Below are 27,546 nucleotides of genomic sequence, written 5' to 3'. Positions count from 1 at the left end.
GATAAATGCATAATCAGTGGGACAGAATGGACACTCCCCAGATAGACCCACACAAATGTGGTCTGTTAGTTTTTGACCAAGGTGTGTGCAAAGGCAATTCAGTGGAGAAGGGACAGTCTTTTCAACAAGAAGTGTTGGAATAACCAGACGTCCATCTGCAAGAAAGGGAAACTTGACTATACTTTGTATGTTATATAAAAATTAACTCAAAATTGATCATAGACCAAAAGTAAAACCTCAAACTTTAAAACTTCTAAAAGAAAACAGAAAATCTTTGTGCTCTTGGGTTAAGCAAAGCAATGTTAGATATGACACCAAGAGAATGATCCGTAAATGAAAAGGTGGCGAGTTGGAATTCATCCAGATATAAAGATTTTTTTTGATGTGGACCATCTCCAAGGTCTCCGCTGAATTTGTCACAATGCTGCCCCTGCTTTACGTTTGGTTTCTTGGCCTTTAGTCACGTGGGATCCCAGCTCCCCGACCAGGGACTGAACCCGCACCCCTCGCATTGGAAGGTGAAGTCTCAACCACTGGACTGCCAGGGAAGTCCCGTCAGAGTTTAAAACTGACATTCTCCTGAAGACTGGTAAGAGAAGGACAGACAAGCCACATAACTGCGAGAAAATGCCTGCGAATTACATATCTAACAACGGACTTCTAACCACGATGTGGAAGAAACTCTCAAAATTCAGTAAGAATACAAATAACCCCTCAAAAGAGTGAACAAAAGATTCTAGCAGACACTTTGCCACAAAAGATGTACAGTTAAAAAGTAGGCACGTGAGAATACCCAGCTGGTCAATACGAAAGTGCAAATTAAACCACAGTGAGGTAGCGCATCTCTCAGCACAGCTATAATTAAAAATTCATTAAATTTTAAAAAGACCCTCCAAACCAAGTGCTGGCGAGGGTGGGGAGCAGATGCAGCCCTCACACACTGCGGGTGGGAATGCAGAGCGGTGCAGCTACTTCGGTAAATGGTTTGGCAGTTTCTTGTAAAGTTGACACGTACTTACTAAATGACCCAGCAGACCCCTTCTGAGGTATTCGCCCAAGAGAAATAAAACAGGTTTACACAAATACGTGTGTGTAAATCTTTATAGTGGCTTTATTCTTAACTGCTAACACCGTGAATGACCTGTTTCCCAACTGGTGGATGGATAAACAGGTACATTCATGCAGTACAATTAACTACACAGCAGTAAAAAACATGTTACTGATACTCCCCAGACATGGGTACATCTCAGATGCATTGTGCTAAGTAAAAGAAGCCAGACTCAAGAGGTTCTTTGGGGTACAAGTCCATTTATGGGACAATCTGGAAAAGGCAAAGTGACAGTAACAGAAAACACAAGCGGTGGCCAGGGTTTGGGTGGAGGAAGGCCTGCCCACAAAGGGACTGCTCGGGGACAGAACTGCTTTGTGACTGGGGCCATGGTTACACACCTTGTGCATTTGTCTAAATCTCAGTGCTGGGCACCAGAAGGAGTGATCCTTCCTGTGTGTAAACTTTACAAAGTGAATCCAGTGAGAGATAAATTAGAGATGCAGATGAGAGCTAGAGCCCCATCTTCACCCATCCTCCACCCCGCCCTGCCTGGGTCACTGCAGTGCTGTCCTGTTGGTGTTACTGTGCTCTTTCTTACTGGTGTATGTGTGTACATCAGTGGTGTGACACGATGTGTGTCTTTCTGCACTTGATCCATCCCTCTCAGCGTTGTGCCTCTGAGTTTTTGCATGTGGGTTGTTTCATCTGTTGTCATTTACTGTCTCAGTCTGCTCTGGCTGCCACAACAAAATGCCACAGACTGGGACCTTAGACAACAGGACTTTATTTCTCACAGTCCTGGAGGCTGGAAGCCCCAGATCAGGGTGGCAGCCAGTTCAGTTTCCCGTGAGGCCACGTCCTGGCCTGCAGACACACACCAGAGGGAGGGAGCACGCTGGTCCCCTCCTATCAGGGCACCCATCCCACCCTGGGACCCACCCTCCCGGCCTCCTCTAACCCTAGTCACCTCCAGAGGCCCCACCTTCTGTCCCATCCCCCGGGGTGGGGCTCGACATGCGACACGTGCATATTCGGGGCACAAACAGTCCACAGCCCTTGGTAGCAGCTCCCTTAGTGGTTAATAATGTGCCGCCTGTCAGTCAGTCAGAACGTGTGTGGCTTTCATCGTCGAGGTGAACCGCTCCACGAGGCCCGCAGTCCCCACCTCGTGTGCGCCCTGGGGCTGGCCGCCTGGCGGTGGGCACCGCAGCCCTGCCCGGCTGCTCAGTGGTCTCCCGGTGGCTGAGGTGCCCTGCACTCCCCGCCAGCTTCTGCATCGCCTGCGCCCTCGCCGCCTCTTAACTCCCTGACTTGTGCGAAGCCGACTGTCCTCTCGTCGGTTTCCTTTGCGTTTCCCAGGCTGCCGAGTGTCTTACACGTGCGTCCGCACTTCGTTCTTCCTGCCCGGAAATCCCCGTGAGCCTCCTTTCTCCGCCCGGGGGGCGGGGCTCTGTCTTCGTCCTGTCCCGGGCGGCTCGCGTGCTCTTAGTTCTGACGCCCGGCTGCACCGCGGAGCGCCTCCTCGCTCTCGCTCTCGCTCGGGTTCCTGCCGCGTTGCCGGGGTCAGCAGTGTCCTCTGCAGGGGGAGACCAGGGCACCCTTCCGCTTCCAGTCTTCCCTCTCGGGGGCTTCACCGCGCGGGCCACCCGTCCTGGAGGAGCCCTGGCATCCTGCGCTCTGGACCCGCCTCCTGCTCCTTCCCGGGCGCCTCGGCGCAGTCCTGCCCCCACGCCACCGCGGGGCGTCTCGTCCTCTCGGAGAGCCTTTGCGGGTGACTCCAGCCCCGACCTCTTTCCCGACCTCTCGATGCCGTCCCTCTGCCCAGGCACAGCTCCGTGGCAGAGAACGCGCTCCGCCTTCAGCAAGGAGCCTGGTGCCTCACCGGGGCCACGGCCTGCCCCCCTGGAGTTCCCGCTGCGGGGCCCCGACTCCGTTCCCGGGAGGCTCTGGCATCTCTTCCGCCCGGAGCCCCGTCAGCTGGCACCTCACTTGTCTTCCCAGCCCACCTCTGATACTGAGTTGTCCAGGGAGCTCTGCCATGGGGGGTTCGCTGGCGGGTGCCCGACCAGTCCCCCAGGCCGCCTGCCAACAGGAGGAGCGAGCGCGCCCTCCAGTGGGGCAGCAGCCGGGGCAGCTGGGGCAGCTGGCTTTCCACGCAGGGTCTTGATTCCCCCAAAGGTCGCATCATGGCTGTGACGCAGGGTGCAATGGGAGCAGGGACACGGCGGTGTCTGGTTGGGGTCAAGAGTGTCACGCCCAGCCCCGGAGCACCCACCATATGTGCCGTGTGCCTTCGCCTGCCTCTCCTGTCCCTAGAGGGGACACAGTCACAGGGTGTGTCTCCCAGGTCACAGGCCCCTCTTCTCGAAGGCTGCCTGGGAGAGGAGAACGGGGCAGAGGAAGCAGCGGCAGGGCCCCTCTGCCCAGCCCCGCCCAGCGGGTGGCTCCTCCTAGGGCCCCCTGCCCTGTGTCATGGCCCCCAGGAGCACCCCACGGACTCAGACCTGTGCTTCTTCCCAGGCTCCACCATGTCTGGGCCCCGGACCCCAGAGCCGGCCCCGGATGGGCAGGGAGCCTCCCCCCCGGGCTCACAGGACGAGGACATGGCCGACGGGACCCAGCACTCACATCGCATGCTCAGCTTCAGCGACGCGCTTCTGTCCATCATTGCCACCGTGATGGTCCGTGCGGGGCCCCACCCAGCACGGGCCCTGACCCGGGGCCCCGAGGCTGCTGGGGGTGGGGAGGAGCAGCCCACGACTGGCCTGAGTCCCCGGCACGTGGCATCCAGGGAGCAGTCAGTGCCCAGCCCAAGAAGTGTTCCTGGGTTCGTGTTGTGTCTGTTCTAGATCCTGCCTGTGACCCACACGGAGATCTCCCCGGAACAGGTACTTGGGACAGTCTGCAGTGTCTGGTGTGCGGGCGAGGGTCCAGGAGGCGCAGGCCCCGAGCTCGAGGCCGGGCTCCGCTCGGGCGTACCTGGCTGGGAGGGCCAGGCCGTCCGCCGCGTCCCCCAGCGATGCCATCCAGCCCCGGTGCCCTCGCGCTGAGCCCTGAGAAAGGCAGGAGCGCCTGGAGGCTGGCGCGGACTGTGGCGGCCGGCGTCGCGGGGAAGCTCCCTGGGCTGTCTGTCCGTCACGCTGGCGTGCCCCTCAGAGCAGGTGCTTGGGGAGCAGAGGGTGGCCGGCCTGCCGGGCGTGGGCCTGCGCCATGAGCAGGGAGGTGAGTGGGAAACGAGGTTTTTCCATTGCTAGTCAGTTTGGAATATTTCCATTTTATAAGTAAAATAGCCACACATCGCAGCACCTCAGAAACTGGACGTGATTCCGGGAGACGTTCGGAGTTCGTGGGCGTGTGTGTGTGCGAGCACAGCTCTCTGGGCCCCTCACGTCGAGCACGGGTCACCTCTGGGCTCCAGGATGCACAGTGCTGGCCCAGGACGTGTGGCCGTGGTCTGGCTGCAGCCCAACCAGCACACTTAGCCTGGACACTGCCGGGAGTCACCTGCGGGAGGTGATATCGCTACTTCTCGTAGGGTTTGGATGAGAATTAAACAGAAATGATGGTCGAGCCTGACCTTGGCAACTGGCACCTGGCGCGGTGAGCAAAGGGCCCCGTGCAGCTTCCTCTGCTCCGGGGTACCCCCTCCCCAAAGGGGGCCTGGGGGCTGCGCTCCGGCCAAGCTCAGGAAAGCCGTGTGCCCACCGGGGGCCTCGACGCTCTCCTGGCTGTGCCTGCTCCAGAACCTTCTGGGGCCCTTGGTGCCACCAGTCTCAGAACAGGGTGGTGAGTGTGCACGTGAGATGCGGGGGGTGATGGGATGCGCGGGCCTGGAGCTCCTTGCCTCTCTGCGGTCGGGGTCGTGACCTCCGTTGACCCACGAGAGGGCTCTGAGCCAGAAGGTTCCGCAGTGGCAGGGAGACTCCTTCAGGGAAGGCGCCGAGGACCCTCCTGACACGAAGGAGAAGGTTCATCAAGGCCAGAGGACCCAGGGATCTGGAAACGGTGCTGCTCGTGTGGTCTCAGACGACCAGCAGACACGGGCAAGGCACCGGTTTTGCATGTGGAGTTTTTGCTGACGAAGCTTAAACCCTCCCCCGGCCTGGGGGCCCAGCTTCCCGTGCAGCCCATCACCTGGCGTCCAGACACCGCGGCCCTCTCGCCAGGCCTCGCAGTTGCTTCGGGATCACTTACCCGGCGACGCCGTGACTTCGTGTGGCTGCACGGCCTGTGGCCACCCCGCCGGGATCCTGGGAGAGGCTCGACGAATCCTCTCTGCCTCCAGAGCTGGCATTTCGGGGGGCCTGCCATGTTGGGAAGATGGGGAGCCTCCGGAGGGGCCTCAGGGACAGCCCGGGACTGAGCCTGAGCCTTGGTGGGGGGAGGTGAGGGCTCCCAGGTGCTTCTCCGGCCCCCCGGGGCCTGGTGCCCGGGGGCGGGGCCGCCGGCTGCCGTGGGTGAATCTCCGTCTGATGCTGATGCTCTTCTGTTCCAGGAGTTTGACAAGAGTGTCCAGAAACTTCTAGCCACGAGGATCGCTGTGTACCTGATGACCTTCCTCATCGTGACCGCGGCCTGGGCGGCACATACGAGGTACGGGCAGGCTGGGGCCTGTTTCCGGGCTGGCAGCCACACTGTGGCTGGCTGGGTGTGTGCCCAGCAGGTGTGTCCTCGCCCTGGCTGAGGGTCAGGGTGGCAGTGGGGGTGCACTCAGTGCTGATGAGCTGTCCTCGGGGTGGATGGCAGCCCTGCCCTCCGGGGCTGAGTCACAAGGGGTCACGTTAGTGGGCTGCCTCTCCCCCTCCTCCTCCCTCCCCTCCCCTCCCCCTCCCCTCCTCCTCCCCTCCCCCTCCCCTCCCCCTCTTCCTCCCCTCCCCCTCCCCTCCCCCTCTTCCTCCCCTCCCCCTCCCCTCCCCTCCCCTCCCCCTCCCCTCCTCCTCCCCTCCCCCTCCCCTCCCCCTCTTCCTCCCCTCCCCCTCCCCCTCCCCTCCTCCTCCCCTCCCCCTCCCCTCCCCCTCTTCCTCCCCTCCCCCTCCCCTCCTCCTCCCCTCCCCCTCCCCTCCTCCTCCCCTCCCCCTCCCCTCCTCCTCCCCTCCCCCTCCCCTCCTCCTCCCCTCCCCCTCCCCTCCCCCTCTTCCTCCCCTCCCCCTCCCCTCCCCTCCCCCTCCCCTCCTCCTCCCCTCCCCCTCCCCTCCCCCTCTTCCTCCCCTCCCCCTCCCCTCCCCGTCCCCTCCCCTCCCCTCCCCCAGCCCTCCCTGCCGAGTCCTCCCTCAAGCCTCTGCTTTCTCCTCTGCACACTGCAGCAACAGGGCTTACACCCCAGGGCTGGGACGATGAATGGGGTGCCGGGTGCAGCACTGCTCGGGCTGCTGTGAGCCCGGGCAGGGCAAGGGCAGGGCTGTGGGCTGACCACCTCTGCTGCACTGTGACGCACATGCTGTGCACGGCCCCTCCGTCCTGGTCCCTGGACTCTGGTGAGGAGGGTGAGGCCTCGGGACACACGCTCCAGGGCCCAGGCTCTCTGTTAACGAGGAAAAGGTTCCTTAGGACCCAAGGGGGACAGGGCCCCAGAGCTGTGGGCGTCACCTGAGCCCCCGATGGGGTGGGAGGACCAGGAGGGCCCCCGGAGATGGGTGGGGATGGGCTGGGGTGCTGACATCTCGGTTACAAAATGCTCCCCGGCGGGTTGATGGGGATGCAGGAAGCCAGGAGCCTACAAGGCAGCGGCCCTCGGGTTAAAAGTGTCTCTGAACATTTATACACCACATACTTGTTTTCAGCAAAGTGGCTGTTGCTGGTGGGGACACGTGACCCTCTTTAAAGGCTTTCCTCTCCTGCCTCCTTGTTCACGGAAAGCAAGAGACCCAAGGGCTGGCGAGAGTCAGGGGGGCCACAGCCACCTCTGTCCAGTCCTGCCAGCGGCCGTGTGGGCCGCTGGCGTGGCCGGCTCGCCATTAGCCCCGCCCACCCTGCAGAGTGGACAGGGCCGCACGGGCCTCATTTGCGGGCTGTTCAGCGGAGCCCACCCCCCTCTGCCAGAGGTCCCGCCTTCTGAGAGCGGCACAGACCCGCCGTGGGTCTGGGGCTCGGCTGCCATCTCGGGGCCACAGCCCCTACCTCTGACTTTTAGAGAAGTGCCTGGCCCCTGAGGCCGCCTCCTGGCCGCCCTTGGCCCCTGGCCGGGTGCAGACCTCCCCAATGGGGGGAGAAGGCCACATCCTCGTGGGTCAGAACCCTGAGGGGACCGTGTGGGGGCCAGGGAGGGGCTGGGGCCTCGGGAGCTCTGCCTGCTTCCTGACTCCGTTTTCAGGCTTCTGTCCGCGTCTTCCCGTCTCGGTGTGAAACCGTCTCTGTTGTATGAGTGTCTGTATTTGATGCCGTTAGAACCATGTTTACTGACAGCATGACTTTTCCTGTTTTCCTTAAATTGTTGAGATTGTTCCAAGTTGTTGGGAAAATAGACGATACGCTTGCCCTGCTTAACCTGGTGAGTTTCTCCTTTGGTTTCTGCCTGTGCTCAGCTCCCCGGTGCCCCTGGGTGTGCGGGCTGGGACGCGCCCACTCCCAGGGCCCCGCACGCCGCCCTCAGCCCCTCTTCCTCCCTCCCTCCCAGGCCTGCATGATGACCATCACCTTCCTGCCGTTCACGGTGAGTCACAGGGATTTCCGCTCCCACTTCCACCTGGGGGTCCAGCCTGCCCTCCACTGGGCAGGAGGGCTCTGACCCTAAGATGCTCCCTTCTCAGAAGCTCTCAGACCACTGGGAGGTCCAGGGCCTGGACCACGGGGTTGCAGAGAGGAGAGAAGGTTCCGGGGGAAGGGGCGACCCTGGGTTTCCGGGCTGGATGGAGTGGGGAGGCTTCCAGGGCCCCAAGCAGGGCTCTCAGGGGCAGAGACACCAGCCTGGCCTCCGAGGGCGCAGTGAGGGGCGCCCTCTCCGTGCTCCCTAAGGCTCTCGGCTCCTGCCTGAACCCCAGAGCCCATGGCCTCCTGGCCGACCTGGGCTCGTCCCCAGCATGTGACCCCTCCATCTCCTCACCCCGCAGCTCCCTCTGATTCTGACAGAGAGCGGGGCTCTGGGTACGGAGCACATCGCAGAGAATTGGGGTCTGGGGAGTCTTTATGAATCTGATAAGCTTGCAGCTTTAAAGGCTTCAAGCGTTGGGTGGAATGGCTCTTGTGAGAGAGATGCCTCCAGGGCTCAGGCCGCTCCCACCCAAGACAGCTCTGCTGCTGACCAGGCAGAGCCCAGCTGACGCCCGGGGCTCACGGGCCCTGCGGCCCTGCGGGTCCTGATTCTGGGGGTTTTCTGGCTGCAGTTTTCCTTGATGGTGGCCTTCCCCGAGGTGCCTCTGGGCATTCTCCTGTTCTGTGTGTGTGTGATGGCCGTCGGGGCCGTGCAGGTAGGACACCGGCTCCCCGCCCCCACACCCCGTCCTCGTGGAGCAGGAGTTGTAGCGCGTGCCCGGGCCGCCCGTGGTGGGAGCTGTGCAGACGCCACCCGCCACGCAGCGCCTACCACGGGGCACCCGCGTGGGCTGCAGCAGGACAAAGCCAGAGACGCTCGGGGCCTGAGCTTCCTGTGCCGACGTGGAGAGAGAGTGAAATGGGGCCGCCGGCACCCTCGGGCGGGGCTCTCTGAGACCCACACCTGACCCCCAGAGCAGAGCGAGGGCTCCCGTCCGCTCCGCACCCCCAGAACGTCCTGCAGCGAGCCCCACCCGACCCTGCTGGCACCCTGCAGCCCGCCTCTCCCGCAGGCGCTGATCGTGGTCTACGCCTTCCACTTCCCCCACCTGCTGAGCCCCCAGATCGAGCGCTCGGCCCACCGGGCCCTCTACCGGCAGCACATCGTGGGCATCATTCTCCGGGGCCCGGCGCTGTGCTTGGCTGCGGCCGGCTTCTCCCTCTTCTTCTACCCAGTGGTGAGTCGGGGTGGGGGGCCCACCGGGGGGCTGCTCTGCAGGGAGGAGCCCGCGTGGGTGAACATGGCACACGCCCAGTGGGCCCGGGAGGCCGTGCACCTTCTAAAGACGTGCCTGCGTAGGAACGTGAGCCGCCGGAAGAGAGAGGAAGTGAAGAGAGAAACTCCAGAGCAGGAGAGACTGGAGTGGAGAAGAGGGAGGTGCAGGCGTGGGTGGAGCTGGGCCAGGGCCGGGCGGACGCACCCCCAGCGTCCAGGGAGAGACGGCGGCCGCGCGGGCAGAGCCGGGCGGGACTCCATCCACGGTGCCCTCGAGCCTGCAGGTTGTGCTTTTTTTTTAAAATTTACTTATTTATTTTCTCCTTTTTATTGGAGTGTAGTTGCTTTACACTGTTGTGTTAGTTCCTGCTGTACAGCAAAGTGAATCAGCTCTGCATACACATGTATCCCCTCTTTTTTGGATTTTCTTCCCATTTAGGTCACCGCAGAGCATTGAGTAGGGTTCCCTGTAGGTTCTCCTTAGTTATCTATTTTATACATGGTATCAATAGTGTATACGGGGGTTCCGTCCTAGCCGAGCTGCAGGCGTTGAGCCGGCTGACACCCTGTGTTTAGCCCACAGCTGACTTGATAGGCATATTGTTCTGGTGGAGCTTCCATCATCCAGGAAGGAAGGTAAATCCTAACGAGCCGCCGTCTCAGAGCTGGTTGTAGAAGCTTGATGCACGGCTCCTGCCTTTACTTGAGCGTTAGTGAAGTAAAGTGAATCTTTAAACCCAAAGCATCATAAGACGTGTGAAAAAATGAACGGTTAACGTTACTTTAAACACCTAGTAAGTGTTTTAAGAGAATTCCAAGTTTAAAACAAACAGGATGGCAAGGCCTGCAGAGCCGCGCCCTGGAGGATGGAGCTGGGGGCTGGGGTCCAGTATCCAGGGCACCCCAGGTCAGGCCACGGGTGGGTAAAGGGGAGGGTGGACGCTGGTGTGTGAGGTGGGGGCTGGCCTCGGGCTTCTGCTCTGTCCCCTCGCCGTACAGTGGCTGCGCCTCTCGGGTGGGCCCCGCTCCTTCCGGGCGGGAGGGATGCTGCGGGGGCCCTCGGGGTCAGGCAGGGTGTCCCAGGGTGGGGCTGGCGAGGGGGCGGCACGGAGAGACGGCAGGGCAGGACTGAGGGGCCCGCTGCGTCCGGGCTTCCGGTGGGACAGCCCCTGCTGGCTCTGGGGACGAGGTCAGGGGCTGAGGGGCGGTGAGGGTCGTCGCATGGAGGACGGAGGGCACAGCTGGGATGTGGTGCGTGTGGCCTGGGTCAGGAGAAGCAGGCAGAGCTGAGGCCCGCGGGGGCCGTGCCCACTGGCCGGGCCTGGAGCAGGCAGACAGGGCCCAGCGCGGTGCCGGGGGCAGTGACGAGCCTGGGCAGTGGGCACACCCTCACGGGGTGGCAGTAGTGGGAGGCGGGCGCTGGGCCGCCACACTGGGGAGAGGAGGGTCCTCGGTGGGGCTGGGAGGTCTGCGGCCTCAGAGGGGGCGGTCGGTCGTTTCTCTGTGCTGCGTTTTTTGCCCCTTCCTCTCCATCCCTCCCCCTCCTTCCCCACAGTGGGGGTCTGACCCCTCGTCCCCTGTGAGACAAGGCATGTCAGAGCCTCCTGGCCCCCAGGCCCACCCCCTGCAGCCTCCCCACGAGCCCACGGCCATCGTTGCAGGCGTCCTCACCAGCCCCTTCCCTCATCTGGGACGCTGTGTGGGGCCCACCTTCCAGGGCCAGCCACTGCTCGCTGCCCTGGCCCGGGCCATCCTGACCTCCCTCTGGACCGCCCTCCTCCCGTGGTGACACTCGGGGCCCAGGGCCTCCCACGCCAGCGCCCTGTGCCTGCTGTTCCTCCAGACCTGGGCAGGTCCCCACGGCCATTTAGATCTCCCCCCGCCCCAGGACTCAGGTTCCCCCTCGGGCTGTTCTGTCCCCTCCTACCCCGCAGCGCACGTGCACACACACCACACGCGCCAATCCTGCATGGCCACCGTCGCCCCCCGGGGCCTCTGCGCTCACCTGCCAGGCACCTGGGACACTCCCCGCCTTGGTGTGTGTGTGTTGAGTGACGTGTATGGTGTGGTCTTCTGACATGTGGAGACCGGAGGTCGTAAGCAGAGCTGTGATGCTGGCTGCCCCCGTCTGTCCCCGAGGTGCCCGTTGTCTCCTGAGTCCCCTCACCAGGCCAGGTGCCAGGTGACCTTGAAGCATGACTGTGAAGGACGGGGTGGAAGCCCTTCACTGAGGGGGGCCACCGGCCGAGGAGCCTTCTGCGGCCACCTTGGGCCCGGGAGCATGCCTGGCCCGCCAGCCTCCCTGTTTAAAATAATTGGGTATCCGCGTAACAAAAAATTGACCGTTGTGACCATTTTATCTGCGGCGTGCAGCTCGGCGGCATTGACCGCTGACGTCGCCGTGCATCACCTCCCGCTGGTTCTGGGACTCTTCATCCCCCCCAGACAGGAACCCTGAACCCATGAGCAGCCACTCCCTGTCTCCCTACCCCTCAGTCCCGGGAAACTGCGAGTCTGCTTTCTGTCTGTAGGGATTTGCTTATTCTGGTTCCTTCATATAAATGGAATCATGAAATAGGAGGCTTCTACGTCTGGCTTCTTTCACTCGGCATGTTTTCAAGGTGCATCCACGTCGTCGGTGTCAGGATTCCCTTCCTTTTCATTAGCCGGTAGTGCCCCACCGCGTGGATGGGCCCCATCACCCACCCACGGACACTCGGTGGCTGCCGTGAGCATGGGTGCGCCCCTGCTTTCCGTGCTTTTGGGTGTGTGCCCAGAAGTGGACTTGCCGGGTCCTGTGGCAATTCCCCGTTTAGTTTCTGAGGAACCTCCACACTTCTCCAACAGCTGCGCCATTTACATTCCCACCGACGGCGCACAGGGCTCCAGCCGCCCCCCACCCACCCACCCAACCCCCCTCCCCGCCCCCCCCCACCCCCGCCCCGGCCCAGCACAGCCGCTTCCTGTTCCCGCTGGGAGCGTCCCACGGTGTGCACTGCTCTCCTCGTGGTTGTGACTGGCGTTTCCCCGAGTGTTAGTGGTGCTGAGCGCCTGCCCACACGTGTCGGGGCCGCGTCTCTCTTCTTCGGAGAAATGTCAGTCGAGGTCCGTGGCCCGTTTCTCAGTTGGCTTATCTGTCTCTCCGTCGTGGAGCTGTTGGGGCTCCTTATGAAGCCTGGCTAGTAACCCTTTATCAGGCGTGTGGCCTGCAAACATCTCCGTCCTGTGCGATGTCTCTTCATCCCCCGGTGATGTTCTTCTGTGCACAGAAGGCTTCCGTCTTGATGACGGATGATTCACCTGTTTCGTCTCCTCTTGCTCGAGCTGCAGTCCCTTCCGGGCGGGCGGCTTTGGGGTGGGACTCCTGGCTGGGCCCCTCGGTGAAGGCACCACGCGCCCTGACGTGCCCGGTGCCCTGTCTCGTGCAGTCGTACCTGCTGATGGCGACAGTCATCTTCCTGCCCTACGTCAGCAAGGCCGCCGGCTGGTGCAGAGCCAGGCTTGTGGGTAGGTGCCAGGCGGGGCTGGAGTGTGGGGCGCAGAGCACGGGCCAGGCAGGCGGCGTCCCCGCGGGGCCTCCTAGCTGGCCCGAGGCCCTGAGGGCTTGGCCGCCCCTCCCACAGGCCCCAGGGAGCCCCCGGCTCGCAGCCTGGAGATCTTCACCTTCGACCTGCACGAGCCGCTCAGCAAGGAGCGGGTGGAGGCCTTCAGCGACGGGGTCTACGCCATTGTGGCCACGCTGCTCATCCTGGACATCTGGTGAGGACCCGCCGGGCCGAGACTCCTCCGCCAGCCCCACAAAGGCGCCGAGGTCCCCCGGCCCACCCTCCCCAAGGGGCTCCCACCTGAGAACCCACCTGAGAAGGGCCCGGTCCGCCTCCTTCCCAGGGCTGCCCACGCAGGGCGGGCAGCCCCCAGCCCCCCGCGTCCATCTCCTGCCCCGAGCCCGCCTCTTCCCTTCCCTGCTGCTCTTCTGCCCGGCCGGGCGGCCTCTGCAGTCTGTCACAGTTCCAGCCTTCGTTGCTGTAATTTTGTTTCTCAGTGTTTTATCTGCTGCTTTTTCGAGTCTTCCATCTTTTTTCTAAAGCCTTTTATTCCTCGGTCATACTTCAGCACATTCTTATTTCGTTAACGTTAAAATGCTCTGATTTTATGTTCTGTAACTGATCACCTAAGGTCTTTTTTTTTTAATATAAATTTATTTATTTATTTATTTATGGCTGCGTTGGGTCTTCGTTGCTGCGCGCGGGTTTTCTCCAGTTGCGGCGAGCGGGGGCCACTCTTCATTGCGGTGCGCGGGCTTCTCATTGCGGTGGCTTCTCTTTTTGCAGAGCACGGGCTCCAGGCGCGCAGGCTTCAGTAGTTGCGGCACGTGGGCTCAGTGGTTGTGGCTCGCGGGCTCTAGAGCGCAGGCTCAGTAGTTGTGGCGCACGGGCTTAGTCGCTCCGCGGCATGTGGGATCTTCCCAGACCAGGGCTCGAACCCGTGTCCCCTGCATTGGCAGGCAGATTCTCAACCACTGCGCCACGAGGGAAGCCCCTCACCTAAGGTCTTGATGCTCCTAAATTTCTCTTAGTAGCTTTTTCCTACTGTAATTTGTGAATTTTTACAAATTGGGAGCACATGTCCACTGGCACCAATCTCTGAGACGTAGACCTAAGGTTCTGGGGCGATCTGGCTTTGCTTCTGCCCTGCGGCCAGGGCCATGCTGGCTTGGGTCCCCTGCTGGCTTGGGTCCCCTGCTGGGTGGCAGCAAGGACCAGCTATGGCTGGGAACCCCCGGGGCGGGGGGGCGGTCAGGGTTCTTTCCTGCACCCAGAGCCACAGCCCCGAGAACCCAGGTGGGGATCCCCAGGAAGCCCCCAGCCCCACCAGCACGCATGCAGCTGCCATCGTGGGCACAGAGGTGTGTCTGGGCTGCGTGGCCGCAGGGCGGCAGCCCCGTCACCTCGGTGGGGAGAAGCCTGGGCCGGATGTGCCTTAGAATCGCTCCTTACGATAAAGCTCTGCCCAGGAATCTGAGGACCTCGAAGGCAAAGGCCCTTCAGGTCTGTGGGACCGCTCCCGAAGTGGTCGGGCCGCTGCAGGACGGTGGGCAGACCTCAGGAGCACCCACCCATGGGCGCCAGAGGGGCTGCGGGCTCAGGGCCCATGCCGCTCACCAGCCCGGGGTCCGGCGGGCAGGGCTGCGGTCAGCCAAGAAAACACAGGCTGCAGTTGAATTTGAACTTCAGGTGAACGGCGCTGTGTGTGTGAACACAGATCCGCGGAATCTCAGTGTATGCCGTTCGTTCATCTGAAGTTCAAGTGTGCGGGGGGCCAGCAGCCCGCGCAGGGGCTGGGACAGGGTGGGGGCAGGCAGCCCGGAACGGACGCCCGAGGTGGGGCCGCTGCAGATGCTGTGTGTCTCACCCCTCAGTGAGGACAACGTCCCGGACTCCAAGGACGTGAAGGAGAAGTTCCACGGCAGCCTAGTGGCAGCGCTGGGTGCATCCGGGCCGCACTTCCTGGCCTACTTCGGCTCCTTCGCCACGGTGGGCCTGCTCTGGTTCGCCCACCACTCGCTCTTCCTGCACATCCGCAAGGCCACGCAGCCCATGGGGCTGCTCAACACGCTCTCGCTGGCCTTCGTGGGCGGCCTGCCCCTGGCCTACCAGCAGACGTCGGCCTTCGCGAGGCGGCCCCACGACGAGCTGGAGAGCGTACGAGTCAGCTGCGCCATCATCTTCTTCGCCAGCATCTTCCAGTTCGCCATCTGGACCACGGCGCTGCTGCAGGAGGGGGAGACGCTGCAGCCGTCGGCGCGGTTCGGGGGCCGGGAGCACGCGTTCATGTTCGCCAAGCTCGTGCTGTACCCCTGCGCCAGCCTGCTGGCCTTCGCCTGCTCCTGCGTGCTGAGCAGGTTCAGCACGGCCATCTTCCACGCCATGCAGATCGCCGTGCCCTTCGCCTTCCTCGTGTCGCGGCTGCTGGTGCGCCTGGCGCTGGCCGGCCTGCGGGGCCTGCGGGGCCTGGCCCGGCCGGCGCCGGGGGCCGCGGACGACGCGCAGTCCCCGCTCCTCCCTGCTCCCTGCTAGCGTGGCCCCGGCCCCCGCCTGAGGTCCGAGTGTCCGGCGGGTGGCCCGGCCTCAGGTTTTGTCTTCCTTGTGAAGTTTCATGCTCTACTTCAGCCCCTCAGATTGTCTTCCACTGTTGCAGAGAAGAGTCTCGCAGGAGCGTCACTGTGTCCCACGTGCCTGTTGTCTGCCTCGACCAAGTGGAGATGAGCCGCGGGGGGCCGCAGGCGGCGGGTGGTTCCGTGGCAGCTGGGGCCGCAGCCCCGTGGTGGGTGTGGGTGTGCGACGTGGCCCCGGGTCCTCAACAGGCAGCACGTCCTGCAACTCAGCCCGCGTCCCGCGGGCAGAGGGCCCTGGCAGCTGCTGGGCTGCCCAACCGGCCCCCACATCCCAGCCCTCCTCCCCCAACACACTGGCCTCAGGCACAGACGCAGGAGACGGCAGCAGGACAGGATGCCCAGACTATATTTGTCCCAGATATAAATTACGGTCACCTTCAGGTGATAAGTTACACACGAGGGAGGGGTGCAGAGCCCACACAGCCCCTCCGGGCGCACACACTCGCTTACTCACAGAGGACACGTCCACCTGAACCACAATTTACAAGACAGTTCCTATCGACCGACGGGGCCCGCAAAGCAAAAGCTAATGCCGCCCCCGGGGACGCAAACCTGGGGGACACACACCAGCTACTAGAGGCACGTGGCGAGGACGGGCCGCCACCCACGGCTGTTCCGATGCACGTGTCTGGGCAGTTTTGGCACAAGCTTGGTGGGTACAGGGCTGGGCAGGGCCGTGTCTGAGGTTGAGGCCGAATGTCAGGGCAAGGCCACCACCCAGGGTGCGAGGGCCCAGCGGCAAGACAGCGCCAAAGGCAAAGAGACCAGACAATCAGGAGAGGGGCTTGTGGACCCTTCTCTGGGGGTTTGGGGGCTCCCAGGCAGCTGGGGTCGGGCTCTTCAGGGGGCCAAGTCGGGAATCTGGGCCGGCTAAACTCGGGGGCTCTGTGGTAGGGGCTCTGCGAGTGGCCCGCCAGACAGCCACGTCTGCATCCTGCGTCGCCAAGTCTCCACGTGGAGAAGCACGGAGACCATACGAGTCCCGTCTGCCCAGCAGCGGACACGGCACCCGTGTGCTGACTGTCTGCGAGTGGGAGGCCGAGTGCCGCGATGATCGTGTGCCGCGTCGACCTTGCTGATTAAAGCCGCTCCCGCTGCACGCTCTCCTCACTTCCTCTGGGCTCCCAGCCAGGCTCCTGCTACCTCCTGGGCACCACCTGGCCTCCTCGGGGCCCTCCCGTCCCAGCCCTGTCGCTCCGGGGCCACCAGCCAGGTTCCAGCTGGGCCGGCCAGACACCACCCGGGCCTGGAGAGGCATGTCCCCCAGGACAGCCCTCAGTGGAGAGGGGAGGCCAAAGAGCTCGTGGCCAGGGTGTCCCGTGTCTGTGCCGGGCAACCCCAGGGCCCAGGGAGCCAGCTGCCCTGTAGGAGCAGCCAGAGGGGCAGCACGAGGGGCATGAGGCGAGGGGCAGCACGAGGGGCCCGGGGAGGAGTGCGTGCCCTCCAGGACAGTGGCCTGGGCCCCGGAGAGCCCCGTGCCCACCCATCACTGGTACGAAGGCCAGAGGGGAAGTGCCCACTGCCCACCCAGCAGTTTGTGTGGCACGGGGACGGTCAGGGCTGTGGGCGAGTACATCCACCAGCGAGCGCTGCTCCAGGACCCGCCTCTACTTGGAGTCCCCCTTGGGCAGGCGCCCCATCTGCTCGCACATCCTTGGGGGTCCCCGCCTTCCTGGGCTTCTGCTTGGCCTTCCTGAGCATGTGGACCTGTCCCGAGACAGGCAAGGTCTGAGGGCTGTGCAATACTGCAGGCCACCTGGTGCCGGGTCCTAGGACGGCTGCTGCCATCTCAGCCCATCTTACAGAAGGGGAAAGAGCGGGGCATGCTGTGACCGCGGCTTGTGGGGAAGGGGCTCCCTAAGGGCTGGCTGGCCTCATCCAGCCCCATGACCTCCCCGAGTCAGGGAAGAACCAGCCGCAGCAGGACTGCCGGGCACCAAGGCCATGCCAGCCGCTCTGCGCAGCCGAGGCCTGCCGGCAGCAAGCCCCCTGCCCACCCCACGCCGGGCGTACCTTCGGGCCCGCGGCCGAGATGATCATGTGCCCGGGAGCCTGGACCCAGGGCTCGCCGTCCACCTGCACAGGTGTGGCCTTGAGGAGGGTGACACGGAAGTAGGACCCCTGGGCAATGCGGATGCCGGAGCGCAGCCCACCCTGGACCTGACCCTGGTTGGGGAGAGGGGGAGCCAAGCTCAGCGGGCCGCGGCGCCACAGCCCAGCCCCCCGGTCCCCCGCCCCCGCGCTCACCATGTGCACGACGCCCGTCACCCCCACCACCTCCAGCAGCCCGTCATCCATGCGCGGCTTCTCGAATCTCGAGTCACTGTCGGAGCCCCACAGGTCGGCCCCCGAGCCCCAGCTGCACCAAGAGGGAGGGGCACACAGGTCAGAGGGAGGCCGGGCGGGAGGCTGGAGGGGAGCCGGGGCCCCGGGAGCCCCGCGTGCGGGCACCTGGGGATGTTGATGAAGATGAGCCCCTCGATGCTGGGCAGCTCCACCTCCTGCTGTTCGGCCTGCAGCCGGAGCGCCCTGTGCAGGCCGCGGGGATGGCTGAGCTTCTGCAGCCCGGCCCGCACGTACACGCCCTTGTTGTGGAACCTGGCGGGGGACCTACAGTCACGGGGCGCCCCAGCCCCCGGCCACTGCTGGTGAACCCCCAGGAAGTACAGGGTCGCCAGGGCCAGCCCCACGCCCACCCCTGCCCCATGGCACCTGCTCGTGAACTTGCCGGGCTCTTCCTCTCGCGCCTGGTGGAAGTCCAGGCTTAGCTCCGCGTCGATGCCAATCCCACAGTAGTTACTCATGTGCACGATCTGAGAACAAGACGCGTTCTCCCTTGGCCCCGGTCGGCCCCCACCAGATGCTCCCCGCCGCCCCCGCAGTGGGCCTGGCCTCCTGTCACAGAGCTGCTCTGTCCAGTGACTGCCCCACACTCAGGTTCTGAGCCGGCCATCCTCAGGCCCGGCACCCGTGTCCACGAGGGGACAGCGCTGGCGCCAACGCCAAGGCATGGCTGGGACGAGGACGAACACCTGGACGGACGTGGTAGAGAGACACCCGCCGGGTGCCACACCCCCTCCCGGGCACACCGGTACCTTGGGGGGCTCTGCGTCTGCCACGCTGTTCTCCCCACCGCCGGCCTCATGAGCGTCCAGCAGGATGGTCCAGCGGTCCACGAGCACGGCGTCCGCCTCGTCCACTGACACCAGCACGGAGAACGGGTCCTCTCCACTGTAGCCCGCCCCCCAGCGGAGGACCCGGCCAAGGTCATTCCCTGGACACCGGCAAGACACACGCTGACTCTCCACGGCCACCCCACGCCCCGCCAAGCCCGGGGCCCCATCCCCCAGCGTGCCAGCTGGCCCCACCTGTGCCCAGGGGCAGGATGGCCACGGCCGGCTCTGGGCAAGCCAGACGGTGCCGCATCTCCTCCAGGGCGGCGAGCACCCAGCCCACGGTGCCGTCCCCGCCACACACCAGCACCCGGAAGCAGGGCACCTGGGAGAACACGTGGAACCTGGCGGCAGGGAGACAGGACGTGTCCCGGCACTGGCCACGGCCGCGAACAAGCAGGGACAGGAGGTCACCCCCGGGGCAGAAGGGGCCGCAGCTCATCCCCACCCAGGGTGCCCTCGAGGGTTCCAACCCACCGAACCCCAACCTGTTCCTGCTGGCCGGGGGGCGGGCACGGGCAGGCACCCCTTCTGGCAGGCTCACCCGGGCAGCGGCCCCCCGTTGGTCAGCTCAAAGACCTGGTGGGGGTTGAGCAGCTTCCGGAAACTGCAGAGCAGGTCGCGGCCCTTGAGGCCTCCGCTTCTGGGGTTCACAAACACCAGCAGGGGGCGGCAGTCTGGGGGCAGCTTCAGGTGCTGACAGATGGGGCTGCGTTAGGGTGGGCTGGCCGGCCCCCGGAGACAGAGCCGGGCCTCCCCCAGCACGCGGCCTGGCAGTGGCAGCCCCTGACCCTCAGCCCATCTGCCTGAGCCAGTCTGGGGCCGGCCCCTCCAGAGAAAGGCCACACGGCCACCCCACCTCTCCACTGCCTGCTCGGGCTGCATCCCACAGCAGAAGGGGCGCCCACAGACCCCTGGCCAGTGGGGCAGGAAGACAGTGGCCAGCCTGGAGCTCTGAGCACATCGGCCACGCCACAGCTGCCACGCCATGTGTCCTCAGACCATGCCCACCGCCAGACCCACGTGGCCCACGAGCCTAGGCTGGAAGCCCACGCAGGACCCCGCCTGCCCCTCTCAGAGCCACCCCGCTGCCAGGCCCCCGCCCACCCACACGGCAGTCAGGAGGAGCAGCCCGACTCACAGGGCGGCCCCACACCTCCCCTGGGCCACGGGACAAAGCCCGCCCCCAAACACAACGGCAGAAACAGCGCCTGCGAGAGTGGGCAGGGAGCAAGGGTCCCCACGTGGTGAGGACAAGGGCTGGGGTCCCCGCAATGGGGGTTGCTGGGTGACAGGAGACAAACAGGCGCAGACACAGCGGGCAGCGGCCGCACACGGGCTCGGCCGTGGCTCAAGGCCGAGGACACACTGGGGTGATGTGTGAGCCACCGGGCCGAGCTGCCTGCGGTCACCACTTACCTGCTCACCCCAGGGCAGGCAGCTGCCGGGAGAGAGAAAGTGCGTGTCGGCATCACCCACCCGTCTCTGCCCGTGGAGCCGGCAGAGGGGGACCCTGACCTGCAGTGGCCGCCTCCTTGTCTGGATGGTAGGACAGGGCAGCAGAAACCTGAAGACGTGGCCCACCCAGGCACAGACCCTGAACTCATTCTGCTCTAATTCTGCTGGGCCTGAACTGGGGTCAGGTCACCTCGGGGGCTCCTTGGGGGCCAGCAGGGCCAAGGAGCAGAAGCTGTACTAGGGCACACAGCGCAGGGCGGGGCCTGGGGCACTGCTGGGGCTTTGGGACAGCCTCCAGGGTCAGGGAGCATCACCTACTGGCCGGAGGAGGCCCAGGGTGCGAGCAGGGCTCCAGAGGCCTCCAGGGCGGGAAAAGCGGGGCCAGGGCCCACGACCCTGCGAGGGCCGCACACACAGTCACAAACACAGGCCAGCCCTTACGAGGCGGCCGCTGCAGGGCCAGTCAGCCAGCGTGCAGGCCTCTCACCATCGGACCTCGGGCCCCTCCCTCGGTGTGAATCAGCCGTGCACACAGACTCGGACTTTGCTCCAGCTGACCAAGTATTAGACAATCTGGCCGTGGAAGCTATGGCCCCAGGCCCCGCCCCAGCGCCACTCACCAGCACGTCCGGGAGCACCAGGGCGGTCAGCGGCCGGCCGTGCACAGCCGTGTCCCTGACCAGCATGTACAGCCGCTCGGCCTCCGCAAAGCAGGCCACGTCCAGCACCACGGCACCTGTGGCAGGTGGGCCGTGAGCTCGGTTACCTGTCCTGCCCCCACCCACACGGTGTCTGGGCTGGGGCCTCGCCTCCTCCCGCGGCCGAATGGCCCCCGTTCTGGCCATGGCCCACCTCAGGCCAGCCCGTCCCAAGGCGTCCCCGCAGTGCGTGACTCCCTACCCCGGGGGGAGCCCCCAAGGACAGCCGGGCTCGGAGACAGGAGATGCCGGGTGGACAGAGCAAGGCCACCTGGAGGCAGGGTGGAGCAGACACGCACCCCCCAGGACCCGCGAGAGGCACGGAGCACGTTGGTAACTGCTATGGACCCACAGAGGGGAGTCGGGCCTCACGGTACTGTTCTCCCACTGGGGAGATCTGACGTTTCCCGCCATAAAAGACGGAACCCATGAGCACAAGAGGTTGTGGAGAAAGCGTTCTCTGCACCTCAGTCACGTTTTAGCAAAAGCATCACAGCCGTGAACCAGGAAACGAAACACCACCGTTTCCCCGGCCCACGGGTCCTAAACAAGGCGGAGCAAGAGGGCACGGCTGCCCCACCTACTCCAGGGAGTGACCTTGGACCCAACCTGACCACAGCCCGTGGGCGGCTCACCTTGTGTGGAGTAGACGTGGCTCACGGACACGAGGTCAGCTGCAAAGACGGGGGGGTGGGGCGGCAGGCTGCGGTCGGACGCCAGGGACCTGCCCCCCAGGCCCCCGACCCAGGGCCGCCACCCCAGGCAGCCCCACCCGGCCTCCCAGGCCAGGAATGAGTTCACACCACCCAACAGCGCAGCTCTCCCAGGAAGCGCCCCCCCACTCCAGAGGAGGTGATGGGGGCTGGGCCCCAGAGGTGAGGACAGAGACCCTCTGGGCCAGGAACCAGCTCGGCAAAGGCTCAGCCAGGGCTTGGGGGGCGCGGGGGAGCAGCGGGACGCAGCCCAGCCCGCCCACCCGCCCTCAGGAGGCCCGCCCTGCCCCCCACCCGGCCAAGCGCCCGGACCAGCCCAGGCAGTCGCACCTTTGCTGGCCACAGCCTCGTCCAGCAGACTGCTATACTCCTGGGGGGACCGGCCGGGGGGCAGACCACCCACGAACAGAGAGACACGTGGGGCCACCACTCTGCTCTCAGCCACGTAGAACCGCGTCTGGCTCATCTGCCGCAGGGACGTCTGCGGGGAGGGGGACCGCTGAGCAGAGCACCAGGGGACGGGCCTCCCCACCCCCCCACCCCCCCCCCCCGTCCACAAAGGGGGCCGAAGGGAAGACGCCCCGGGCTAAACGCCACCGAGATGGGAAAGGAGAGGAGAGGAAGGACACACGGGGAACTTGCGAAGGGGAGGCACTGCTGGCCGGGACGCTTAGCTGCCCGCCAGCATGGGCTTGTGTCCTACGGGCAGACAGACTCCCTCTCTACGAGGTAGAAGCCATGTCCAAAGGCCAGCCGTTCCCCAGGGGCCAGTGTCCACACCCACTCACCTGCCGGATCTCACGAAGCCGGTCAAGCAAGGGCTCCTCGTCCGCCAGCACCGTGCGCTGGACTGCAGAGTTGAGAGACACCACTATTAGCCCCAGGCCCTGCGGCCACCTCCAAAAGCACCTGCCCTGGGACCCCGGGCGCCTAGGGGTAGGACTGGTCAGGGTTTTGACTACAGGCTGCCCGCTCACCTTGCCTGCTGCCCATGAGTACCTCCACCAGCTGGAAGCTCTTCCGCCCCTCAGCCTGTTGGGGTGGAGTTCAGGGCATCAGGCCTGGACCAGCCCTAACGCCCCCCCACCCCCGCCTCCCGAAGACCCACATGGGGCCACCACGCCAGGCAGGGCGGGCCCAGCACGCATACCCGGCGTCCCAGCAGCGGGAGGACCTCCAGCACCACAGTCCGGGCTGTGCTCTGCGGCGTCACACGGATGGACACGTAGGCCACACCCACTCTGCAGGGGACAAGCTCAGGAGCTGGGGTCGCACAGCCCCCAGCCCTCCCTCCCGCCGCGGACCCTACCGGGGACCTGGGTCTCACTTGAGCCAAGCAGGGTAGATCTTCAGGACCTCCTGGGTGCGGGGCAGAGCGCAAATGATCCAGGCCTCGGGAATGCGAATGGCGCTGGGAACGTCTCGGGCCCCTGGGCCTCTACTGCCTTCCTCCTGGGTGGTCCCACCACTCCAGACCTTTCCCGAGGCCCCGGTGTCGCCAGCCAGCGCGGGTGCGGGGAGCGCCTGCAGCTGGAAGCCCTGAGGGTCCTCCGTGATGTAGTAGGCCCGCAGCGCCGCCTCCTTAGAGGGGGGGTGGGGGTGGGCGTGAGCGGAGCCAGGCCACCGTGGGTCCCCGCAGCCCCCCAGGGACGGGCCTGCGAGGCGGCTGCGGGGTCCCTCTTACCAGCACCTCCTGACTCTTGGCCAGGCGGGAAACGGTGATGGCACGAAAGTAGTTTCGCTGCACTGCGTCGTTGCCGTCAAAGATCTTCAGAGTCTGCTTGCCTGGGCCACAGGGAAGTGGGTGCAAATTCGTGGAACGAGGCACGGGATGGGGGAACGGGGCATGGGATGGGGGGCTGGCCACAGCTAAGGGGCACTTACTGGACTCTAGTGCCATCACCTCTCTACCTGGGCCGGCGGGGGTGCTTCCGTCCACGCTGTCATCTCCCTCCCCTGTGGGACGGTCACAGCTGGCCTCAGTCAAGGCCCGGCCCCCACCCCAGACGCCCGCTCCCCGCCGCCCTGCTCACCCGGCTCTGGGGCCGTGCTCTCGGAGATCCGAAAGCAGTGCATCTTGCTGAAGTTGCGGGACAGCAGGCGCACGCACGCCGGCGGCAGGACCATGGTGCGCAGGCGCCCGAAAGTGCACTCGGGGGCGAGAGCCGCGGAGCAGACCGAGTGGGCCTGGGGGAGAGGGCACGGGCTCGAGCCTGGGGTCCTGGTACAGGAGAGGACCTGGGTCCAGGCCGGCCCTCAGTGATTCCCCGAGGGCCCACACTTAGCTCCCACGCGCCGGTGGCGCCACCCCCAACCAGAGAGCCCTGAGTCTCCCCTGCACAACCGAACCCCACCCCAAAAACCGGAAAACATCCCGATCCAAACGAGCTGTCCCCAGGACCCCCCCCCCCAATCCCGCTTTGCCACTGGACGATGCAGCCCGCCCCACAGGTCTTGGCCCCGACCTCCCTCTCGCCCCGCCCCCAGGACCCCCGCCCCCGCCCCCGCCTCATGCGGACCCGCGCCTCTCCCGCCCCGCCCCCAGGGCCTCCGCCCCGCCCCCAGAGCCTCCGCCCCGCCCCACCTGGACGCCGCACCACTCGCAGCGCACGCCGGCCAGCACGTCGGACGAGCCGCAAGTCTTTCGGCAGACCTCGCAGCGCGCGCCCGAGGGCAGATTTCCCTCGCGCCAGTGGTGGAGGTGCGTGTCCTGCGGAGAGGGCTGTCAGCAGGCTCGGCGCAGCCTCTCCCACCTCCCCGGCCCTCTGGCCCCCGGCCCAGCGCACTCACGTGGTCCCGGTGCCCGTCCTGGTGGCACTGGCGGCAGTCGCTGCAGGCGAAGGGCACACAGTCGGGGTGAACGTGCAGCTCACACACTGGGGGGCGGGCAGGGTTAGGGGTCTCTCGCCGCTGCCCACCGACCCTGCCAGACCCCTTCTCGCCGGCCTCTCTGCTCCCGTCTGGGGCCGCCCCTCCCCTGACCGCACATTCTTTAACCTTTTGGGGTACGACGTGCGAGACAGGAGCAGTCCCCCCTCCCTCGGCGTGATGGGGACCAGCTTCTCCGCTTCTCTCCCCTCCGGGCCCACCTCAACACGCAGCCTGCGCCCCTGCGGTCCCCTGCACCCGCCTCCCCACCTCCCCGCGCGGGCAGCTCCAGAATCCCCGAACCCCACCCTAGAGCTACCGCCTGACCGCAGGGAGGGCTGGGCCACCCTGGGCAGCAGAGGCCAGGTCCCTGGTGAGGAGGGAGTTAGACCCCAGAGGGGCCAGGCAGGCTCCTGGCGGTACCTTCGCAGCGAACCCCGGGTGCCTCCAGGCCCTTTCGGCACACGGCGCAGAACCTGCGCTTGTAGAGCCCCCGGGGGCCGAAGCAGTGGGCCACCGGGACCTGGAAGGAGCAGAGCTCGGCCTCAGCCTGGGCCCTAAGGCCTGGCAACCGGGTCCCCAAGCCCCACTTCCTCTCTGTCCCAGGGAGCTCCCATCAGCAGCCCTGGCCACCTGCCTGACCGCTATACACCCCTCAGTCCTCCCGAGCACGATTAACAGGATGCTGTGTGTGCCTCAGCCCCTCGGTGCTCCCAAGGGGTCCTGCTGGGGACTGGCCTGCATGCTGACCTCCCCATTCCCTGTGCAGGACCAACTCAGGGCTGCCTGGGCCGTGATCTCAGACAGCCCCCTCTGCAGCTCAGGCCCCAGCTGGTCCTGCCCAGGCCTGATCCAGCTGCACAGGTGCTGACCACTCCCCCAGGCCTATTCCCCTCCGTGATACATTTCGGGCCACATTTCGGGCCACCCGGATAAAGTACAGGTGGAGGAGGCCCACCAACAGGCAGGAGGGGCAGTGCTGGGTATCAGGGACCCTGGAGAAGACAGGGTCAGAACCATCGGGAAGTGAGGCCCAGCTGCTGCCCTGGGAGGAGCTCACAGGCAGGGATGCAGTCTGCAGCTCAGGGACCCAGACCAGCACAAGGGAACACTCCCACCCCAGCCCCCCAGTGCTTGGGCCACTTCCCACCCCATCCGACATGCCGGCCTGACTCCCCACCACAAAAGCTGGCCTCCCTGACCCTCTGCATCCTCCCCCCGAAGATGCAGTAGCCCAAGCTCCATACGTACGCGGACCAGGCTGGGTGCCACGCTCGTACACGGGGTCTTCACGTGCTTCAGGCACTTCTCGTGTGACATGAAGTTGCAGACTATGGGAATGAGAGCCCCGTGAGTTGGCCCCTGTCCTGCCCAGGAATCAAAAGACCCCAGGTCTTGGCACGCGGGAGGGAGGCCGCAGCCAGTGGGACTGCCAAGGGCCGTGGTAGGGTGCCAGCATTCTGTGACGGGGCAGATGGCCTATCACAGTGGGCCCACCCTCCCAAAACTTCCTAACCCTAACCCTAGTCATAGGGGTAGGGAGAGGGCATGGAGACAACCTGACCCTCTGTCCCACCCCAGAGAGCCCAGAGCGGGGAGCAGGGCCCTGGTGGCTCTGACCGTCCTGGATGACGGTGTGTTCTGGTGTCCCAAGAGTCCCCCGTCCAGTGCCCTATACACACACGCACACACAGGCCCAGTTCTTTCAAGTCTCTGCTGGTGGGGGGGGGGCGCAGGCGGGCACTTGGCCAGCTCCTGCACCTCTACCTACCCCCTACACCAGCTTCACCAGGGACACCCTTCCCTCACTCCCCACAACTGCACACACCCCTAATTACCCCTCCCACGTACGATGTGCCTGCCCAGACCACAGCCAGTCTGTGATAGACCAGGATCCCCCCAGCCCCCCGAGGCAGGCAGGGTGGCTGGCCCAGTGAGGGCTGCACCTGCCCCTGCCCAGGGAGTAGGCAGCCCAGAGGCTCCAACAGTGGTGAGCTATGCTCACAAGGCCCACAGGGGCAGCGAGGGGGCACCCTACCCATCCTGGGGAGGCATGGGGCCGGGTGAGGCACCCAGCCCGGCTCGGCTGCGGGCAGGCGGCACCCAGCTTCCTCCTCTGGCCCATGCAGATGGTCCCTGCTCCCCCCACATGCTGGGTGCTCCCTGGCAGGGGAAGGGGCTCTTCCTCCCATGCCCTTGTCAGGCCCCTCTGCTTGCCGAGGTCACCAGCTCATTCTCCAGAGTTGGGGAGAATGTCCGCACAGCTGCCCAGTGAAGGCCTCCACATCACCCCCATTTCCCTTCCATGAGCTTCTTCGCCCCTCAGACCTAGTGCGCACCTTCAAGAGGCCATACCCACGAGGGGGACCTGCCACTTCCCCCGGCAGAAGGCATCCTGTGTGAGGCGCCCGGTCTCCTCTGCAGGATCCAGCCTGAGTGCTCCCTCTGTCCCCAGAGCCAAAGGCCTGTCTCCCTGAGCAGGGCAGAGGCTCCCCGCCCCGTCCCCTGCGGAAACGAGGAGGACTAGAAGAGCCGACCCTGGAAGCACACGTGTCAGCTGCCCAGGAGCCAGAGGAGGGAGGGCCTCCTCACCCAGCCAGGCCGGCTTGGCAGCGGGGTGTGAGCCCTGTTGGGGCATGTCACACTCGGGGTGGCGGGCCTGGCCCAGCTCTCTGGGAGTCTGAGCCTGGGCAGCGCCAGCACTCAGACCCTGTGGGCAGCAGTGTGCACCCAGGAGAGAATGGACCAGCACCAGCCCAGGGGAGCCAGTGGCCGAGGCCAGCCCTGCCTGGCCACACTGCTGCCCCTTGCACCTGCTCAGGGTTGGCTGGCCTCATCCCCATTCACTGCACCTGCCCTGCGCAGCCGCGACGTTCTTTCCCCACTGGATCCCAAGCCAGGTGAGGGCGCCTAGGGAGCAGATCTTTCCACCGTCCTGGGGGAGGGGCCGCGGCCACTGGACGCCCCCAGACCCCCGCAGGAGCTGGTCCTCATCACCTCCACGGGGAGGTCTGGGCCTGGCACACCCCTGCCCCGAGGGGCAAGGGGCTCTATCCTGGGGAGGCCATTGCTGGAAGTGCAGAGGTCAGAGGTGAGGTGCCCGTTCTGGCCCAGGTACTGGGGTCTGCGATGGGGTCGCGGGCGCTCACCGTCACACAGGATGCCGGCCAGCCCCCAGATGAAATCGGAGCAGAGGTGGCAGAAGGTGGGCTTGGTGAGCGTCACCTTCCTGAAGCTGTGACTCGGCGCGGCGGGGCCCAGGGGCCTAGCGCCCGCCCGCTCCGGCCCCGACCCTGGCCCGGACCCCGGCCCCGACCCTGGCCCGGACCCCGGCCCCGACCGCGAGCGGCTTCCGGCGCCCAGCTCCGGGCTGGAGGTCGGGCTGCCCTGGCGCGGGGAGCCGCCGCCAAGCCAGGCGCGGGCCCCGGGCTCGGCCGCCGCCGCCAT

The 27,546-nt window shown here is 65.2% G+C and overlaps 2 protein-coding genes across 8 annotated transcripts in view; one reads left to right on the top strand and one right to left on the bottom strand.

The window, feature by feature from the left end:
* TMEM175 (transmembrane protein 175) overlaps nt 1-16,288 on the top strand; it is a 26,879-nt gene extending 10,591 nt beyond the window's left edge. For 2 of the 5 annotated variants that reach the window (XM_059923798.1, XM_059923799.1), the window contains 10 exons: nt 3,572-3,732; nt 3,901-3,939; nt 5,547-5,644; nt 7,487-7,538; nt 7,665-7,700; nt 8,371-8,454; nt 8,812-8,976; nt 12,443-12,521; nt 12,638-12,773; nt 14,434-16,288. In XM_059923798.1, the coding sequence (XP_059779781.1) occupies nt 3,580-3,732; nt 3,901-3,939; nt 5,547-5,644; nt 7,487-7,538; nt 7,665-7,700; nt 8,371-8,454; nt 8,812-8,976; nt 12,443-12,521; nt 12,638-12,773; nt 14,434-15,091 (1,500 nt within the window). In that variant the 5' untranslated portion in view covers nt 3,572-3,579 and the 3' untranslated portion in view covers nt 15,092-16,288. The other 3 variants (XM_059923796.1, XM_059923797.1, XM_059923800.1) reach the window with 3 other exon arrangements.
* On the bottom strand, nt 15,514-27,546 carry DGKQ (diacylglycerol kinase theta). 3 transcript variants are annotated; one of them, XM_059923793.1, is made up of 23 exons: nt 27,249-27,546; nt 25,351-25,430; nt 24,523-24,622; nt 24,022-24,107; nt 23,816-23,941; nt 23,265-23,418; nt 23,116-23,187; nt 22,916-23,016; nt 22,559-22,812; nt 22,382-22,472; nt 22,209-22,263; nt 22,020-22,081; nt 21,562-21,712; nt 21,154-21,192; nt 20,441-20,556; nt 18,907-19,058; nt 18,558-18,706; nt 18,285-18,463; nt 17,902-18,002; nt 17,641-17,787; nt 17,437-17,548; nt 17,203-17,355; nt 15,514-16,896 (listed from the first exon to the last, which is right to left on the bottom strand). In XM_059923793.1, the coding sequence occupies exons 1-23, from the start codon at nt 27,544-27,546 to the stop codon at nt 16,744-16,746; spliced, it is 2,931 nt and encodes a 976-aa protein (XP_059779776.1). In that variant the 3' UTR covers nt 15,514-16,743. The 3 variants fall into 3 exon arrangements, with proteins under 3 accessions (XP_059779776.1, XP_059779777.1, XP_059779778.1); XM_059923794.1 differs by lacking the exon at nt 23,116-23,187; XM_059923795.1 differs by lacking the exon at nt 27,249-27,546 and having other exon boundaries at nt 23,265-23,452; nt 24,022-24,061; nt 25,351-25,657.

Source organism: Balaenoptera ricei, chromosome 5 (assembly GCF_028023285.1).
Source record: "Balaenoptera ricei isolate mBalRic1 chromosome 5, mBalRic1.hap2, whole genome shotgun sequence".
Classification (NCBI taxonomy): Eukaryota; Metazoa; Chordata; class Mammalia; order Artiodactyla; family Balaenopteridae; genus Balaenoptera; species Balaenoptera ricei.
This window is presented reverse-complemented; position numbering and strand designations above follow the sequence as displayed.